This window comes from Giraffa tippelskirchi, chromosome 4 (assembly GCF_054371585.1).
Source record: "Giraffa tippelskirchi isolate mGirTip1 chromosome 4, T2T-mGirTip1v1.2.pri, whole genome shotgun sequence".
NCBI lineage: Eukaryota > Metazoa > Chordata > Mammalia > Artiodactyla > Giraffidae > Giraffa > Giraffa tippelskirchi.
Window position 1 is genome coordinate 12,841,388 of NC_137278.1, and position 17,722 is coordinate 12,859,109.

At 41.8% G+C, this 17,722-nt stretch overlaps 2 protein-coding genes and 1 pseudogene across 2 annotated transcripts in view; 1 reads left to right on the top strand and 2 right to left on the bottom strand.

The window, feature by feature from the left end:
• LOC145545078 (olfactory receptor 1J4-like) overlaps positions 1–17,722 on the top strand; it is a 196,770-nt gene that overhangs the window by 13,380 nt on the left and 165,668 nt on the right. The gene's annotated exons all lie outside the window — the stretch shown is intronic.
• On the bottom strand, positions 3,929–4,870 carry LOC145503528 (olfactory receptor 1L4-like; annotated as a pseudogene).
• On the bottom strand, positions 14,369–15,313 carry LOC145547309 (olfactory receptor 1L4-like). The gene has a single exon (XM_081596590.1). The coding sequence runs from the start codon at positions 15,302–15,304 to the stop codon at positions 14,369–14,371; it is 936 nt and encodes a 311-aa protein (XP_081452716.1). The 5' UTR covers positions 15,305–15,313.

Below are 17,722 nucleotides of genomic sequence, written 5' to 3' on the forward strand. Positions count from 1 at the left end.
CATAGGTCCACAGATCATTAACTTTTTGCCCACACTTGTTTTATCCCTTTCTATAAATTTCTACTATTTATTTTTTGGTGAACTATCTGAAACTAAGTTGAAGACAACATGCCCTTCTCCTTTAAATACTTCAGCAGGCATCTTCCACAAAACCCCAGAATAATAATTGTATAAAAGAAAATGAACACAGATCCTACATGATATCCAACCTGTGGTCCAATTTTTTCAATCTAGTCCCCAAAGTAAATGTGTTGCATTTGCCTGTTGTATTTCTTTTGTCTCTTTTAATAATAGGAAAACATACCCCCTACATTTTCTTTTTTTGGTTTGTTCGCTTCTCCTGATATTGCAGAGTCCAAGTCAGTTGCTTTGCTGAATGTTTAATATTATCTATTTGTTTGCACAAGATTAGATTTATATTTAATATTTGATCAGAATACTACAAGGGAGATATTGTATACTTCTGGTTCCATTGCATCAGTAGGGACAGAGGGTCAGGTCCTACTATTGTTCAAGCAAGTTTGATTAGTTTGTTAAGGTACTGACCAGAAGATGTTTCAATGTAAATGTAAAGTTTCTTTTTTATAATTAGTAAGAAGTCAATGGTGGGTATCGGAGAAGGCAATGGCAACCCACTCCGGTACTCTTGCCTGGAAAATCCCATGGATGGAGGAGCCTGGTAGGCTGCAGTCCATGGGGTCGCAAAGAGTTGGACATGACTGCATGACTTCACTTTCACTTTTCTCTTTCATGCATTGGAGAAGGAAATGGCAACCCACTCCAGTGTTCTTGCCTGGAGAATCCCAGGGACAGGGGAGCGTGGTGGGCTGCTGTCTATGGAGTCGCACAGAGTCGGACATGACTGAAACGACTTAGCAGCAGCAATCCTTTTTTTTCCCTAACACCTTTCTACCTAATGGTTATATCTTAGTTTTAGGTGAAAGACTCTTGCCTGAATCAATCATTTCATTTGCATATTTTATCCATATTACTTGTGAAGAGACTGAAGTTCAGAGACCTGAAATGATATTTCTTAGATCAAGGTGCTGGTCAATGGTAGAGCTAAGATTCAAACCCAGAGCTTTTTAGCCAGAGCTCATGCTCTTGACTACTATATTACTTTCCTGATGCTGCTCTAACAAATTAGTGGCTTAAAGTGACACAAATGTATTCTCTTATATACTTATGAAAGTCGGAAGTCTAAATTTAAAGTGAGAGTAAGGCTGCATTCCTTCTGGAATCTTCTGAGGAGAATTCATTTCCTTGCCTTTTTCAGTTCCCAGAGACCACCTGTATTTCTTAATTTCTGGCCCTTTCCTCTTATCACACTAATCTCTTGCTTCTGAAGCAGAGGCTTCTCAGAAGAAGCAGGGGCTTCCCTGGTGGCTCAGAGGGTAAAGCGTCTGCCTACAGTGTGGGAGACCTGGGTTTGATCCCTGGGTCAGGAAGATCCCCTGGAGAAGGAAATGGCACCCCACTCCAGTACTCTTGCCTGGAAAATCCCATGGACAGAGAAGCCTGGTAGGCTACAGTCCATGGGGTCGCAAAAAGTCAGACATGACTGAACGACTTCACTTTTCTGAAGCAGAATCCAGCCTCTGTACCTGATACTGAACTGAATCTCAGAGACAGAATTTTGAATGAAGTAGGAAAGAATAGCTTTATGGCTTTGCCAGGCAAAAGGGGTCACAGTGGGCTAAGGCCCTCAAGACTGTGTGTCGACCTGGAAGGGGTAGTGAGGAGTTTGATAGTAATGGTTCTGAGAAATAGAGTATTTCCTGTCACATCAGTAAACTAGGCTGTCACAGATGTCAGCACTTCCAGTCCTCCAAATCTGAATTTCTGAGCCCCATGAGCACCCAGGAAGGAGAACAATACCTGTTATTTGGGAGTTATCAGGCTGCAGCCACTTCCTATGGTGAGCACTGAGGAGCTTGTGGGGAAAGGGTGTGAAAAACACAGGATACTGGCCTCAGAGAGCTGAGAGGCATATGAAAGGAATGATTTCAGTGAGCCCAGACTCTTGCATCTTCCCATACATGGAAAGTGATACATTCCTTAACTTGAGATATCTGGTTTTCCTTAATTAGCAATAATCTTTCGATCAGACTACCTGCCCTTTGATGTAAACTATATAACCTGATTCCTCCACTTGCCTCTTTGGAGCAGTTCTCTCAGGGTTACCTGAGATGCTGTCTTCCAGGCTTGGAGTCCTAAAAATGTCCACTGACTGGAACATAACTCTCAGCTTTTAGATTGTGATTGTTTCTAAGTTGACAATTCGAAGAGGAGGTGATCAACTCATGGAAATTCTGCTGATTGGTTGGTAGTGAGGTAAATGACACTCAGTGTCATCAACCTTCTGGTTTCAGCTGGCCTGGGGTGTAAGCGCTTGTGAGCAGCATACTGTTAACTTCTCCCACCTGGTGGAGGTTTCAGTATCTGCAAAAGAGCTCAGATATTGGTATGTATACCCCTTTATGGGGAACCAGGACCTTGCCCCAAGGCTGCACTATTGTTTCTCTTGACTATTCCTCCTTTGTTTCTGCATCCCCTCCCTTCTCTGATTAGCAACTGTTTGAACCTGCTCCTTAGAACTCAGGGAAGGTCATGGAGGCTGAATGAAGCCTATTTCGTATAATCAAGAAGTGGGAGAAGCAGAAAGGCCTTGATGGTGAATCTGAGTCACTATATCACCAGGGATTAGAGTCAATAGATAGGAGTAGGGCCCTGGCTCTTTGTCTGCATTGAGGAAGGAATTCAGCAAAGAGATGGAAAGTAGTGAAACAAGTAAAGTGTTTATTAAGAGAAAAAAGTGGGTGTGGATAGACACACAGATTGGATCGGAGAGTTTTGTGCCTTTGAGGTGGTTTAAATCACTTATATGGGGGCAGTTCTTCAAGTTTCCTCTGGCCATTCATCTTGATTTGCTGGCTCTGAGTCCATATTTGGTCTGACTCAGGGCCCTCTTCTGTGCGCATGTGCATCTTTTAGCCAAGATGCATTCCAGCACAAGGGTTTCTGGGATGTTAACAAAACATATTATTATCTGGTGCCCCCTCCCTTCTCTGACCCCTGAGGAACCTTTCTGCATATGTGTAATTTGGAAGGTCTCCTTGACCTCAAGAATGAGAAATATGTGGTCTCTTGATCTCTTATCAAAGCAGGATGCAGCTCCTCCTTACTCTTGAGAGTCCCTTGGACTGCAAGGAGATCCAACCAGTCCATCCTAAAGGAAATCAGTCCTGAATATTCATTGGAAGGATTGATGCTGAAGCTCCAATACTTTGGCCACTTGATGTGAAGAACTGACTCCTTGGAAAAGACCCTGACGCTGGGAAAGATTGAAGGCAGGAGGAGAAGAGGATGACAGAGGATGAGATGGTTGGATGGATGTCATCACCAACTTGATGGACATGAGTTTGAGTAAGCTCTGGGAGTAGGTGATGGACAAGGAAGCCTGGTGTGCTGCAGTCTGTGGGGTCACAAAGAGTCGGACACAACTGAGAAAGTGAACGGAACTGAACTGCTTCCACCACTATCTCTATCTTGGAGTATCTGTCCACAAGGGATAGATTTCAGCTGCTCAGCCTGAGGTCCATTTATCCCCTGCCTCACTATGAGAGTCTTCACAGAGTGAAGCTGACATCCATGTTGGGAAACCTGGCATTTAGAGAAATGGCTGATTTCAGGACCGGAGCAGAGAAAGTGCAAGATGAGTCTGTAACATCTTGATGTGATAGAAGGCAAGAAAGTGCTCAGAGAATGGTGGAAACGTATCAACAGGCACAGAAGTAATAGCTTATAACTCACTGGACAAAGTAGGAAACCATAAGTCTATATCAATATAAGTAAATGAATAGATGGGAAGAAGTTTGATGAGGGATGAGATATTTATGCAATTTCAGACTACCTTCCCATTCTGTCTTCAATGCTTATTCTGTTCTTTTCTCCTAGCTAGCTTTCTCAAGACTTGCTTCATATCCCTATTCCTAAGGCTATAGATAAAAGGGTTCAGCATGGGGATTACCACAGTGTAAATGACAGTGACCACCCGGTCCTTTGTCACTGAGTAGGTGGACGAGGGGCGGATGTACACAGATATTACAGTTCCATAGAATAGTGCCACAACTGTGAGGTGGGACCCACAGGTGGAGAAGACCTTGTACCTGCCTCTCCCAGAAGGGACTCTCAGAACAGCACGGGTGATATAGACATAAGAGACAGTAATGAAGATGAAGGGACTCATGATCACAAAGGAGCCCTCTGTGAAGGCCAAGAGCTCACTGAGAGAGGTGTCAGAGCAGGAGAGCGTCAGCAGAGGCTGGACGTCACAGAAGAAGTGGTGGATGATGTTGGGCCCACAGAAGGAGAGGCGGGCCATGAGGACGGTGTGGGAGAGGGAGTGGAGGTGGGACACCAGCCAGGATGCTGTCACGAGCTGGAGGCAGCATCTGGGGTTCATGAGGGTGGTGTAATGTAGTGAGTGGCAGATGGCCATCTAGTGGTTCATGGCCATGGCAGCCAGGAGGAAGCTGTCAGTGATTGCACAGGCCACAAAGAAATACATCTGGGTCAAGCACTGGGTGAAGGGGACCTTTTTGCTCTTGCTCTGCATGTTTGCCAGCATCCTTGGCACAATGACGTTTATAAAGCAGATGTCCACAAAATACAGGTTGGAGAGGAAGAAGTACATGGGGGTGTGGAGGCAGATATCCCCTTGGATGGCTGCAATGATGACTGAGTTGCCTCCCACGTTGACTAGGTACATTATCAGGAAGCTGGCAAAGAGCCACACCTGCTGTTTGGGGTCACTGGTTAGTCCCAGAAGGAGGAATTCAGGGATGTGACTCTGGTTTCCTCTTGTCATTGCTGTCCCCCAAGTGGAAAATCTAAAGGAATGCTAGGCATGAGTCCTGGCTTGGAATCTCCGGTTCTAAATTCTGATGAGTGGCTGGTATAGTTGACAGGCATGTGGATTTTAGCGTCACGTGTGTCTGGCTTTCCATCCTGGCTCTGTCACTGACTGACACAGGGCACAAAGTCACCTCCTGAACTTTCATTACCTTGATCCATAAAGACAGAAATTATGAAATTTACCTCCTCAGGCTATTCTGTTTTGGCCAGGAATTCTTTTTGGTTTCCTAAAAGCAAATATCAGAATACCTTAACTTCTCCATGAGAAAACATATACATCCTACAGATGGTTTTCCTAGCTCCACTCTCTTTGGGAAAAGTTTGTGAAATGCATTTGGGGGTTTGAGTAACAATCACTTTATGAGTGCCATGAAATGACCCTCCAGGAAATGAAACTTTATGGTGTGGGGACAGAACCAGTTTCTGGAGTTGTGTGGCATAGGGGAAGACCACTTTCTGGCATCAGGAAAGAGCACCTGTTTGGTTCCTACAATCAGGATTATCTCCAGGAGCGAACACAGGAAGTAATCTGCAGATGTCTCTCAGTGATTGCTGATAAAGAGAGAAAAAGATATATAAAAGATGAGTGAGAAGAAGTCTACACTCAAGGACACTGAGAACTAATTTTTCAAGCCCTTAAATGAAATTCTCTGCATCATTTGAAAGGATCCCTACAGTCTGCATCTCTCTTGGCACTTTCCTAAGATACAATGGCATAGGTCCCTATAGCATCTTTTTTTCCCCAAAGTGCTTTGGATCAAGATGATTTCTCCTATTAGGAGACCTGATTGACATAGGAGAGGGCCGGTGTATTACTTCTCCAAAGACATCTTCCAGGGATCTGATTGGCTATTCAACACTGTATTCCCCAGGTCACCATTGTATCCTTGTGGTTAAAAAGTACTGATTAAACTTAAAAGCTTTTGCACAGCAAAGGAAACTATAAGCAAGATGAAAAGACAACCCTCAGAATGGGAGAAAATAATAGCAAATGAAACAACTGACAAAGAATCCAAAATATACAAGCAGCTCACATAACTCAATGCCAGAAAAACAAACAACCCAATCAAAAAGTGGGAAAAAGACCTAAACAGACATTTCTCCAAAGAAGACATACAGATGGCTGACAAACATATGAAAAGGTGCTCAACATTGCTCGTTATTGGAGAAATGCAAATCAAAACCACAATGAAATATCACCTCACACTGGTCAGAATGGCCATCATCAAAAAGTCTACAAACAGTAAATGCTGGAGAGGGTGTGGAGAAAAGGGAACGCTCTTACACTGTTGATAGGAATGTAAATTGATACAGCCACTATGGAAGATGGTATGGAGATTCCTTAAAAAACTAGAGATAAAACCACCATATGACCCAGCAATCCCACTTCTAGGCTTATACCCTGAGGAAACCAAAATTGAAAAAGACACTTGTATCCCATTGTTCATTGCAGCACTACTTACAATAGCTAGAACATGGAAGCAACCTGGATGTCCATCTACAGATGAATGGATAAAGAAGTTGTGGTACATATACACAATGGAATATTACTCAGCCATAAAAAGGAATGCCTTTGAGTCAGTTCTGATGAGGTGGATGAACCTAGAACCTATTATACAGAGTGAAGTGAATCAGAAAGAGAAAGATAAGTATCATAGTCTAACACACATATATGAAATCTAGAAGAGTGGTACTGAAGAACTTATTTACAGGGAAGCAGTGGAGAAACAGACATAGAGAATAGACTTATGGACATGGGGAGAGGGGAGGAGAGGGTAAGATGTATGGAAAGAGTAACATGGAAACTTACATTACCATATGTAAAATAGATAGCCAATGGGAATTTGCTATATGGCTCAGGAAATTCAAACAGGAACTCTGTATCAACCTAGAGGGGTGGGATGGGGAGGGAGATGGGAGGGAGGTTCAAAAGGGAGGGGATATATGTAATACCTATGGCTGATTCATGTTGAAGTTTGACAGAAAACAACAAAATCCTATAAAGCAATTATCCTTCAATAAAAAAAAAAAGAACAACAAACAAATTTTAAAAGGAAAAAAAATACTGAACACAATGAAATTATTTACCACGTGTTAGGCACTGTATGATGATTTAATCCACCTAAGAACTCCCACACTATACAGATGAAGAAGCAATTACAGAACCATTAAGAGATGTTCAATAACTTGCCCAAGATTATACAATGAGTAAGTGGTTATAATTCCAACCCAGAGCAGTTTTGTTTCAAGGTCCTGTTCTTAGCCGTTAAACTATACTAATTCTCTCCCTATGAAGTACTTGCAGACTTCATTTGCAGAGTAGACTCAGAATGGGTTTCCTGGGTGGCTCAGTGATAAAGACTCTGTCTGCCAATGCAGGAGATGTAAGAGACACGGGTTTGATCCCTGGGTTGGGAAGATCCCCCGGAGAACGAAATGGCAACTCACTCCAGTATTCTTGCCTGGACATTGGAGCCTGGTGGGCTACAGTCCATGGGGTCCCAAAAGACTCTGACACAACTTGGTGACTGAGTGCACACAAACTCAGAATAAGCAACTTTGACAGCACCTTGAATGACTGGGACGTGTTGCATAGGGACCTGAATCAGATTCTTTGGATCAGGAGAATTAGTGGAAATAGTACAGGATTTGGGTTCTACTCCTGGTTTAGTTACCTACTGTTGCTCCCCCTGAAAAGTCTTTGTGCCTAGTTTATTTTTCTCATGAAATAATGGAAGTACAATGCCTATTTCCATCAGAATGTCATGGGCATCAAATGAGTGAATATGTCTTTGAAAAGGAGTGAAAAGCGCTTTGTTAAAGAGTATGTGCTATAAAATTTGTACTAATTATATAAATAACATATAATGATAGAAGTAATATAAAAAACAATGAAAAATCACAATTCTCAAGTTGTTTAGTCACTAAGTCATGTCTGACTGTTTTTGTGACCCCATGGACTGTAGCCCACCAGGTTCCTCTGTCCATGGGATTTTCCAGGCAAGAATACTAGAGTGGGCTTCCATTTCCTTCTCCAGGGGATTTTTCTGACCCATAGATTGAACCTGCTTCTCCTGCACTGGCAAGTGAATTCTTCACCACTGAGGCACCAGGGAAGCCCAATAATTCTCATACTTAATATATAATGACTGGTTAAGCTGGTTAAGGTAAAAGAAAGTGAGGAAGAATGTGATTATGTGTAAAATAGTGAGATGACCACTGAAAGGGGAGCAAGATCAAAGCACGGAGAGCATGGGAGGGATGAGAATTTCCTGGTCAGAGAAGGGGAAGGAACAGAGATTCTAGTGGGCTTCCTGCTTTGTAGAGTCTTTCCTGCTGCAGTGACAGATAAATTAAGGGGCCTGGTACTGACAGCCAGCCCAGGATCAGATGGTCATTGAGTGTGGCTTCAGATAGCTCAGCAAAGCCAGATGACCTTTCTCCATGCAATATTTTTCACTTATTCAAAAGCTGTTTGATGTGGTATAACAGACTATCAGTTCTCCAGCTCTTATCATTATTTCTATGCATTACCCTTGATAACAAGGCAGGCTGTTTATGAGCTGAGACAATGGGAGGGATGGAGAAGAGGACAGCTTCCCTTTTCCATATCATCTCTCTCTTACCTCCTCTGGCCCTCCCCCAGGACACAGCTTCAAATCCTCTCTCCACATCTCTCATCCTGTTCTTCCTTCACCCCATGGTTGACACTCCCATGTGACAGACAGGTCACTGGTGAGGCATAATGTGAACAGAGAGACCCAGGAGTCCCAGGATTCTTCCTCTTTACCTAGACAAATTCTGCCTTCATGTGTTTTACAGGTTCTTTTACAAAGGATAGATAATTTTGAAGACAAGCTTTCAATGCTAAGGAAAAGTTTCAAAATCGAATTCTACTCTACACGATCAATTTGCAGAGGGCCAATTGAAGCCTCTGCAAATTGATGCTAGGACTGATGTTAAAGCTGAAGCTCCAATACTTTGGTCATCTGATGTGAAGAGCTGACTTATTGGAAAAGACCCTGATGCTGTGAAAGGTTGAGGGCATGAGGAAAAGGGGGCGACAGAGGATAAGATGGTTGGATGGCATCACCGAATCAATGGACATGAATTTGAGCAAACTCTGGGAGATGGTGAAGGACAGGGAAGCCTGGCCTGCTATAGTCCATGGGGTCACAAAGAGTCAGACATGACTTAGTGACTGAACAACAGCAGTTCAAGCCTCAAGAACAAAGTTGGTCATTTAGTGCTGTACCATGAGTGAGCTGCAGGACTAGTGTGACAGTCCAGGGGTTGGAAAAAGTCATTGGGAGGATAAGACTGCTGCTTGGCTCTTGGAGCTGAACCTGGGCAATCAAAGGCTCCGTTGGCAACCTTTCCTTGGCAATTACACTCTGCCTACTGTTTCCACAATAGGAGCTGTTCCAAGGAGATGGCCTTAGAGAGTAAGATGTGTTGGGATCATCTGTTGATACATGGACTGAACCAGTTAAGGCCTCTGTATAAACTGTTAAGATTCTGGCAGGCAGATCTCCTCCTCTTATGGCCATGCAAGAAAACCTTGTAAGTTCCCTAGCTTACTAAAACTGTCATCTACCCATCCATCTGCCTCTTTCTTCTGTCCCTGCCCTCCATGTATGGGTGGGGGTGGGGGCAGGGCTGGTTTCAGATTTCACCCTGGAAGCCCTTGAGGTGGTGTTCCCATGCTTCTCTGAGGCTGTGGTAAAGCCATTGAGGTAGACTTTTCTTTGGTACAAGACTGGCTTTGGGGACATTCTGAAGGCAGGCTGGAATGATGGAAGCTGAACTTTGGCCCATCAGCTTCAGCGCAGCTGCATTCTTTCTCTGAAAGGGTTGATCCCTTTGCTTGGAGTTTCACTCATTCATAGCCAGTCCTCCTCCTTTTTGTGAATGGAGAAGGGAGACAGAGGTGTGTGGAGGAGTTTGAGGTTCTCAGATAAAGAAATAAGGGATGCAGGGTGATGAGGAGCAGATGACCTGTCTTGTAGCCCAGCTGTGGCATTAACTTGCTGCATGTAATTGGGCAACTTGTTTTCCTTCTCTGTAAAAATGAATGTATCGGATAGGAGGGCTTTAATGTTTCTGACCCTCCAAGGTAGACATATTCTAAGTTGAATATGGCTGAAGATACAAGCTACTTACTCAGGCAAGGGATGGTGACCTCCAGGGTGGTCTTTGAGGGCGGGGGGAGGTCCCAGTAGCTTCTCAGCCCTCTTGACCATGATGTCTAGAGGTGGATTGGAGGGCTTGAGGCATAGAAGGAATGTTCATATCAGGCTAATAAAAAGAAAAAGCCCCAGATTCTGGAGGGAGATGTTAAGACCGGCAATATTGAGTGCCTGTGGTGGTTGCCTCAGCCTGGAGAGGAAGTTATGAATTCCTGCAGTGGCCACTCTTCTCCCTTCTGAGAGGTGACCCCTCTGTGTAGCCCCTGGCACTGGAATCATGAACCTTTCTTCCATCCCCAACTATCTACCACCTGACTCCTTCAGGTTCCTCAGATGTTAAGGGATAGGATGGGGACCTGGGAGTACCTGACTGTCCTGCACGTGACTTTATCCCAAGAAGCCAGGCAGCCTCCCCAGTCATCAGTCCCAGGGAGCTCATTAAACACTATGCTTGGGGAGAAGTAGGGACCTCTCAGTGGAAACCAAGGAAACTCAGACTACCATGGAAGTGTTTTTCTTAGCGTTCCAGATAATTAGTTGCTTGTTGTTCTAGTGATTTTTAAGGAGACAGGTGAATGCATAGAGAAAGCCTGGGGATTCTTCCAAGATGTGGAGGAGAATGTATCGAGAGAAGAGTTCAGGTCTTCATATAAAAGTTCTTTGTAGATTAGTTGGTGCTAATATAACCACACTTATCAATCCGTCCATTAAAACAAACACTTAAAAAACTATACATTACATAAAGTTTACTATTGTAACCATTTTAAAATGTATTAAGTGGCAGTAAGTACATTCACACTGTGATGCAACCATCATCACCGTCATCTCCAGAGCTTTTTTTATCCTATACGGAAACTCTGTACCCATTGAGCAAGAACTCTCCATTGCTCCCTCTCTCCGGCCCCTGAAAACTATTGTTCTACCTATTGTCTGTGAATTTGATGATTCTAAGTATCTCTTATATGTGGAATCATAGAGTATTTGCCCTTTTGTATCTGGCTTATTTCACTTGAGTCTTCAAGGTTCATCCATCTTGTAGCCTATTTGTTTCATCCATTTTTAAGGCTAAAGTGCAATTCTGCAGTCCAGATAGAACCTCAGCCTTAATGTTTGCAGCAAAGTCTTCAGTTTGATGAGTTACTGCATCAGAGAATGACAGAGCTATGTTTCTTTTTACTGGCTTTTCATCCAGCAGGCATTCAGTCGTGTCAACTGGTATAGGATTTGTTTCTCAACTGCTGTGTGCACTTCCCAGCAAGAAGCTTAGTTAGCCTGTAAGATGCCCTAAGGGCTTTCTCATTTCCAGTTTGAAGGACTAGAAAAAACAATTTTGACTTTTTTTATTGTAGTAAAGTATACATAATACCATTTTTGAGCCAGAGTGCTCCTAATATTCATGTTTAAAATATTCACTTTCTTTTTCTTTAAATGCAAAACAGTTTGATGTAAAATGATGTTGCAACTTAACTGGCATCAAAATACTATTTGCTTTATATGGCACAATAAGGTAAGTCATTAACATTTATAAAACCAAAGAACAGATAGCTTTGTCATTTTTAAATTTCTTTTTTACAGAGTTACCCAATTTCCTTGGGGTAGACTTCTCCCTTTCATGATTTAGAAAACTTCTAATATGCCAGTTTCATTTGTTTTAATAATTTTAAATGTAGACAGTGCAGTTGTCGGTTGAGAAGGTGAATTTTCTTATATCTCCTTCTTTTGAGCCGATGACCCAATTTCAGCCAATTATTAAGTATAAGAAAATATGAGAAAAATATAAATAGAATATTAAAATTTAACAGGTATTTTTAAAACTTAAATTATAAAATACTTAGAGATTTCAATAAGATTTTGAAAGAGAGAAGTTTTGAAAAATTAAAAAATACTAACATTATTATCAAACCAAATAAAGAATACTTCCTTCTTACTGAATTTCCATATAGGTGCAACAAAAATGCAAGATTTCAAAACAACAATTTATTAGATGATAATGAGGTTAGAGAGATTACATGGTATATAAACAATAAAACCACAGAAGTACTAAAACCAAGCTGTTTATCTTAAATACAAAATCAATATGCAGAAATCTGTTTCTTCTCTGTACACTAACAGCAAGCTGTTAGAAAGAGATATTAAGAAAATAATCCTACTTCCAATTGCATCAAAAAGAATAAAATACCTAGGAATGAATTTAACCAAGAAGATGAAAGACCTGTACTTGGAAAACATTCGTGAAAGGAATTAAAGATGACACACAAAAAATGTGAAGATACATGGTACTCATGGACTAGAAGAATTTATATTATTAAAATGTCTGTACTGCCCAAAGCAATATACAGATACCAATGGCATTTTCAATAAGACTATAACAGCTCTGTTTATTGAAGAGAACTTTATTATATATTCTGAATGACTCTGTTGAAAATTAATTGATGGTATATGCTTTGTTTTACTTCTGGGTTCTCTGTTCTGTTCCATTGGTATTTATGCCAATACCATACTGTTTTGATTACTGTTGCTTTGCAATATATTTTGAAATCATAAAGTGTGAGGCCTCTAGCTTTGTTTTTTATTCTCAAGATTCTTTTTGACATTTTGATTCCTTTATAGTTCCATATGAATTTTAGGATTTTGTTGTCTAGTTCTTTAAAAGGGTAATTGGGATGTTAAGATTTAATAGAAATTGCAGTGAGTCTGTAGATCACTTCGTATATTATGGACATTTTAACAGTGTTTATTGCCTCTACCTGCTTGGATGGTTTCCACTATTTGAAATACTCTGTCCATTTCTTCTTTCTATTAAATTTCATCTGTCCAAATTCAACCCGTCTTTAAGGACAACTCAAGGAATCTTTCCCAAAACTTTATGAAGCCCATGTAATGTCTTATAAATACTATTAGAATTTTACAGTTCCTTAGCTACTGACTATTGTCAAGCTTATGAGGGAATTACTTGGTGAGAGCTTTCCCCCACTATATGGGCTCAGTTCAATTCAGTCGCTCAGTTGTGTCCAACTCTTTGCGACCCCATGAATCGCAGCACCCCAGGCCTCCCTGTCCATCACCAACTCCCAGAGTCTACCCAAACCCACGTCCATCGAGTCGGTGATGCCATCCAGCCATCTCATCCTCTGTCATCCCCTTCTCCTCCTGCCCCAAATCTTTCTCAGCATTAGGGTATTTTCCAATGAATCAACTCTTCGCATGAGGTGGCCAAAGTACTGGAGTTTCAGCTTCAACATCAGTCCTTCCAATGAACACCCAGGACTAATTTCCTTTAGGATGGACTGGTTGGATCTCCTTGCAGTCCAAGGGACTCTCAAGAGTCTTCTCCAACACCGCAGTTCAAAAGCATCAATTCTTCAGTGCTCAGCTTTCTTCACCATCCAACTCTCACATCCAAACATGATTACTGGAAAAACCATAGCCTTGACTAGATGGATCTTTGTTGGCAAAGTAATGTCTCTGCTTTTAAATATGCTATCTAGGTTGGTCGTAACCTTTCTTCCAAGGAGTAAGTGTCTTTTAATTTCATGGCTGCAATCACCATCTGCAGTGATTTTGGAGCCCCAAAAAATAAAATAAAGTCAACTACTGTTTCCACTGTTTCCCCATCTATTTCCCATGAAGTGATGGGACCAGATGCCATGATTTTAGTTTTCTGAATGTTGAGCTTTAAGCCAACTTTTTCACTCTCCTCTTTCACTTTCATCAAGAGGCTCTTTAGTTCTTCCTCTCTTTCTGCCATAAGGGTGGTGTCATCTGCATATCTGATGTTATTGATATTTCTCCCAGCAATCTTGATTCCAGCTTGTGTTTCTTCCAGCCCAGCGTTTCTCATGATGTCCTCTGCATATAAGTTAAATAAGCAGGGTGACAATATACAGCCTTGATGTACTCCTTTTCCTATTTGGAACCAGTCTGTTGTTCCATGTCCAGTTCTAACTGTTGCTTCCTGACCTGCATACAGGTTTCTCAAGAGACAGGTCAGATGGTCTGGTATTCCCATCACTTTAAGCAGAAACTATTTTCCTGAAATCAAAATTCTTAGCAGTACTAGCTTGGTATTGAACATGTATCTGGTCAAGGTCATTTATAGAGACTGAGTCATCTGGTTTCCAGTTCAATACTCTTACTGTGATTCAACACCACTTCTCATCACCTCTTTGGATACCAACTGAAAAAATGGGTACAAAGCAAAGATAACCTGATCATCTCTTAGGTCATCACCCAGTTATAACATTTAATCTTGTTGTTTTTTTCTATGAGTAAGTTCGGTCCCTTAATTTTCTTAAACCCCTCTTCATATCTTTGTTCCTCAGGCTGTAGATGAAAGGGTTCAACATGGGTGTCACTATTGTGTATATAACGGTGGCTACCCGGTCCTTCACCACTGAGTACATGGACAGGGGCCTAAAATACACATAGATGACACTCCCATAGAAGAAGACCACCACAGTGAGGTGGGAGCCACAGGTGGAGAAGGCCTTCCACTTTCCAACCACAGAGGGGATTTTGAGCACAGTGACGAGGATTCTCAGGTAGGAGAAGAGAATGCACAGGAAAGGGGTGGCAATGACAGCCAGGGTCTCGGTCATGACCACCATCTGGCTGGATGAAGTGTCAGAGCAGGAGAGCTTGAGCACAGGCTGGGTATCACAGAAGAAGTGCTTGATGACATGGGAGGCACAGAAAGACAGGCGGGACATGAGTAGCACACGCAGCAAGGCGTGCAGGTGAGAGATGGCGCACAAACCCAGCAACAGGAGGAGGCAACGCCGTGGGCTCATGACCGCATCATAATGGAAGGGGTTGCAGATGGCTACCAGCCGATCTATGGCCATCGAGGCCAGCAGGTAGCTGTCAGTGTTCCCCAAGGCCATGAAGAAGTACATCTGGACCAGACAGCTCATGTAGGAGATGAATTTTGTCTCCGAGAGTAAGTTCACCAGCATGTTGGGCACAATGACTGTTGTGAAGCAGATATCCATGAAGGACAGGTTGCTGAGGAAAAAGTACATAGGGGTGTGGAGCCGGGAGTCAGAGTGGATGGCCAGGATGATGAGTCCATTCCCCACCAGGGTGATCAGGTACATGATGAGGAAGACAGCAAAGAGGGGTTTCTGCAGGTGGGGGTTGGAAGAGATGCCCAGGAGGATAAAGCCTGAGATGCTGCTGCTGTAGTTCTTCATCTTCATGTCCTTGACCTCTTGGTCAGGGTTTGGAGGTGCTGTGGGAGGAGATGTGAAGGGCAAGTTGATGAAGATGGCTCTTTCCTAACCTCCAGCCTATTAAAAAAAGGAAGCCCACTGCCTTTTGTTAGGGTTTTAAAGAATACTTATTTCAAGAAACTACGGAGATCAGGGGATAAAATCCAACAGGGGGAAAGGTAAACAATTTTAAGGTACTCCCTAAATGAGAAGCTAAGGTTTTCCCAGGTGTTCTTAGAAACATCTATGGAGCATAATTTTTCTGAGTTCCTTTTTGAAAGGTTCTTAGGTTGTTTTAGGTTTTTGCTTGACCCACATCCTTAATCAACTCCCTCATTCCTCCCTGCCGTTTTTCCTTCTTGTTGTAGGGGAAAAGTCTGCTGGGTCCCACCTAGAATCAGGATGCTTTCATTCAAGAAGTCCCAATGAATGAGGTCCTCTCATTTGGATCCTCTCTGGTTCACATGTCCAGAGGTGGTGGTGGTGGTGGTAGTGGGGGTGGGACAAAAGTGAGCATTGAATTTCATCCATGTTTCTCAGTATCCACAGAATTCAGATGAGAATTTTTTATGGCTCTGGAGCAAAACCTTCTTAATGTTTATTTAAGCATTTCCATTTGTCTAACATGTTCTTGATGCTCAGATTCTAGGTTTTTGGTTCAGGGATGCCACTCTAAATAGTTATATTATAAGGAATGGCCTATATTACCAAGATTAATCTTTTCAACATATTAAATTTTCTGATTAAGAAACTATGAAGTTCTTGTTCTAAACATTCTAATATTATAGGAAATTCAAATGCTGCATGTAAGGGCCCCATTTTCACTCGTGTCATGGAAAAAACTGGCAAAATGATCTGTGTTACCACTATTTAGTTATACTGTTCAGATGATAGTCTGACCCAGCGAAAAAAGCAAAATGGAAGAAACAGAAGGCATAAACATTAGAAAAACTAAACTTGTCATTATTTGTAAGTAGTTTGATTATATATCTAAAGAAATCCAAGAGAGTCATCTGAAAACTTCTGAATCCTGTGTAGATTTCAGCGAAGTTGCCAAGTACCAAATAAATATACAAATATTAATACTCTTCCTGGGATTTCCCTGGGATTCGGTGGTTAAGAATCTGCACGCCAATGCAGGAGACGTAGGTTCCATCCCTGGTCAAAGAGGATTCCACATACTGTGGAGCAACTAAGCCCATGCACCACAACTACTGAGCCCACGTGCTGCAATTACTGAAACCTGTGCACCTTAGAGGCCCTGTTCAGCAATGAGAGAAGCCACCGCAATGAGAAACCTATGCACTGCAGCTAGAGAGTCGCCCCTGCTTGCCACCACTAGAGAAAGCCTGTGCACAGCAATGAAGGCCCAAGCAGCCAAAAGTAAATAAATAAATAAACCAAATGTAGCTCTTATTATTTACTTATTCAGCAATAAATGGTTACTGGAAAAAAATACTACTTCGTGGTAGAAATATGTAATGGAAGAAAAGGTTACAACTGACAATGGTAAGAAAATCTGAAAAATGTTTAGGGTATACCTGAGGAGGGGAAAAAGAAATGATGAAGAGCTATGTGAAGAAACTATAACAGAACTCAAGACGAGGATCTGAATAAAGAGAATGCATTTTAGGAATATTGCTAACAATGGAAGAGTCAATATTTAAAAATGTTAATTCTTAGATTCTACATATAAGTTTTATCATACAATTATTTATCTTTCTCTGACTCTTTCATTTAGCAAAACGCTCTCAAGTTCCATTCATGTTGTGAATGGGAGGGTTTCCTTTTTGCTACTGGCTGACTCTAAAAAGCATAAGCTTATAGCAACAGAGAGTATTATGGAGGTTGCCAGGTGCTGGGAGCTGAGAGAAATGGCAGATGTCAATTGACATGTACAAACTTCCAATTACAAGATGAAATAGCTGTGGATCTAATGTACAGCCTGGCGACTAAAGTTAACACTATAGTATTATATACTTGAAAAGTGCTAATGCCCGATTCCCCAACCCTTCAGCCCCTGGTAATCACCATTCTGCTTAAGGGAGTAGATCTTAAATGTTCTGACCCCCCCAAATAAAAATGGTAATTATATGAGGTGATAGGTATGTTAATTAACCCTACTGTGTTAATCGTTTTGAGACATGTAAGTGGATCAAATCACCATGTTGTACGCCTTAAATGTACACTGTTATATATGAAATCTCAATGAAGCTGAAAAAAGTAAATTTTTCTCAAGCCAAGGAAATTCAATTCACCAATAACACCCCAGGGGAATATTTAATGGAATTTGAAAAGAGCATTCTATAATTCGTCTAGAGGTATAATGGACAAAGAAAAACAACTGAAAAAATGGAATAATGATGGAGAATTTTTCTAACCAAAAATCATAGCATGGCATAATGA

What these genes read in the sequence shown, in the direction of transcription:
- LOC145547309 (XM_081596590.1), bottom strand. Translation starts at nt 15,304, where the DNA reads ATGAAGATGAAGAACTACAGCAGCAGCATCTCAGGCTTTATCCTCCTG.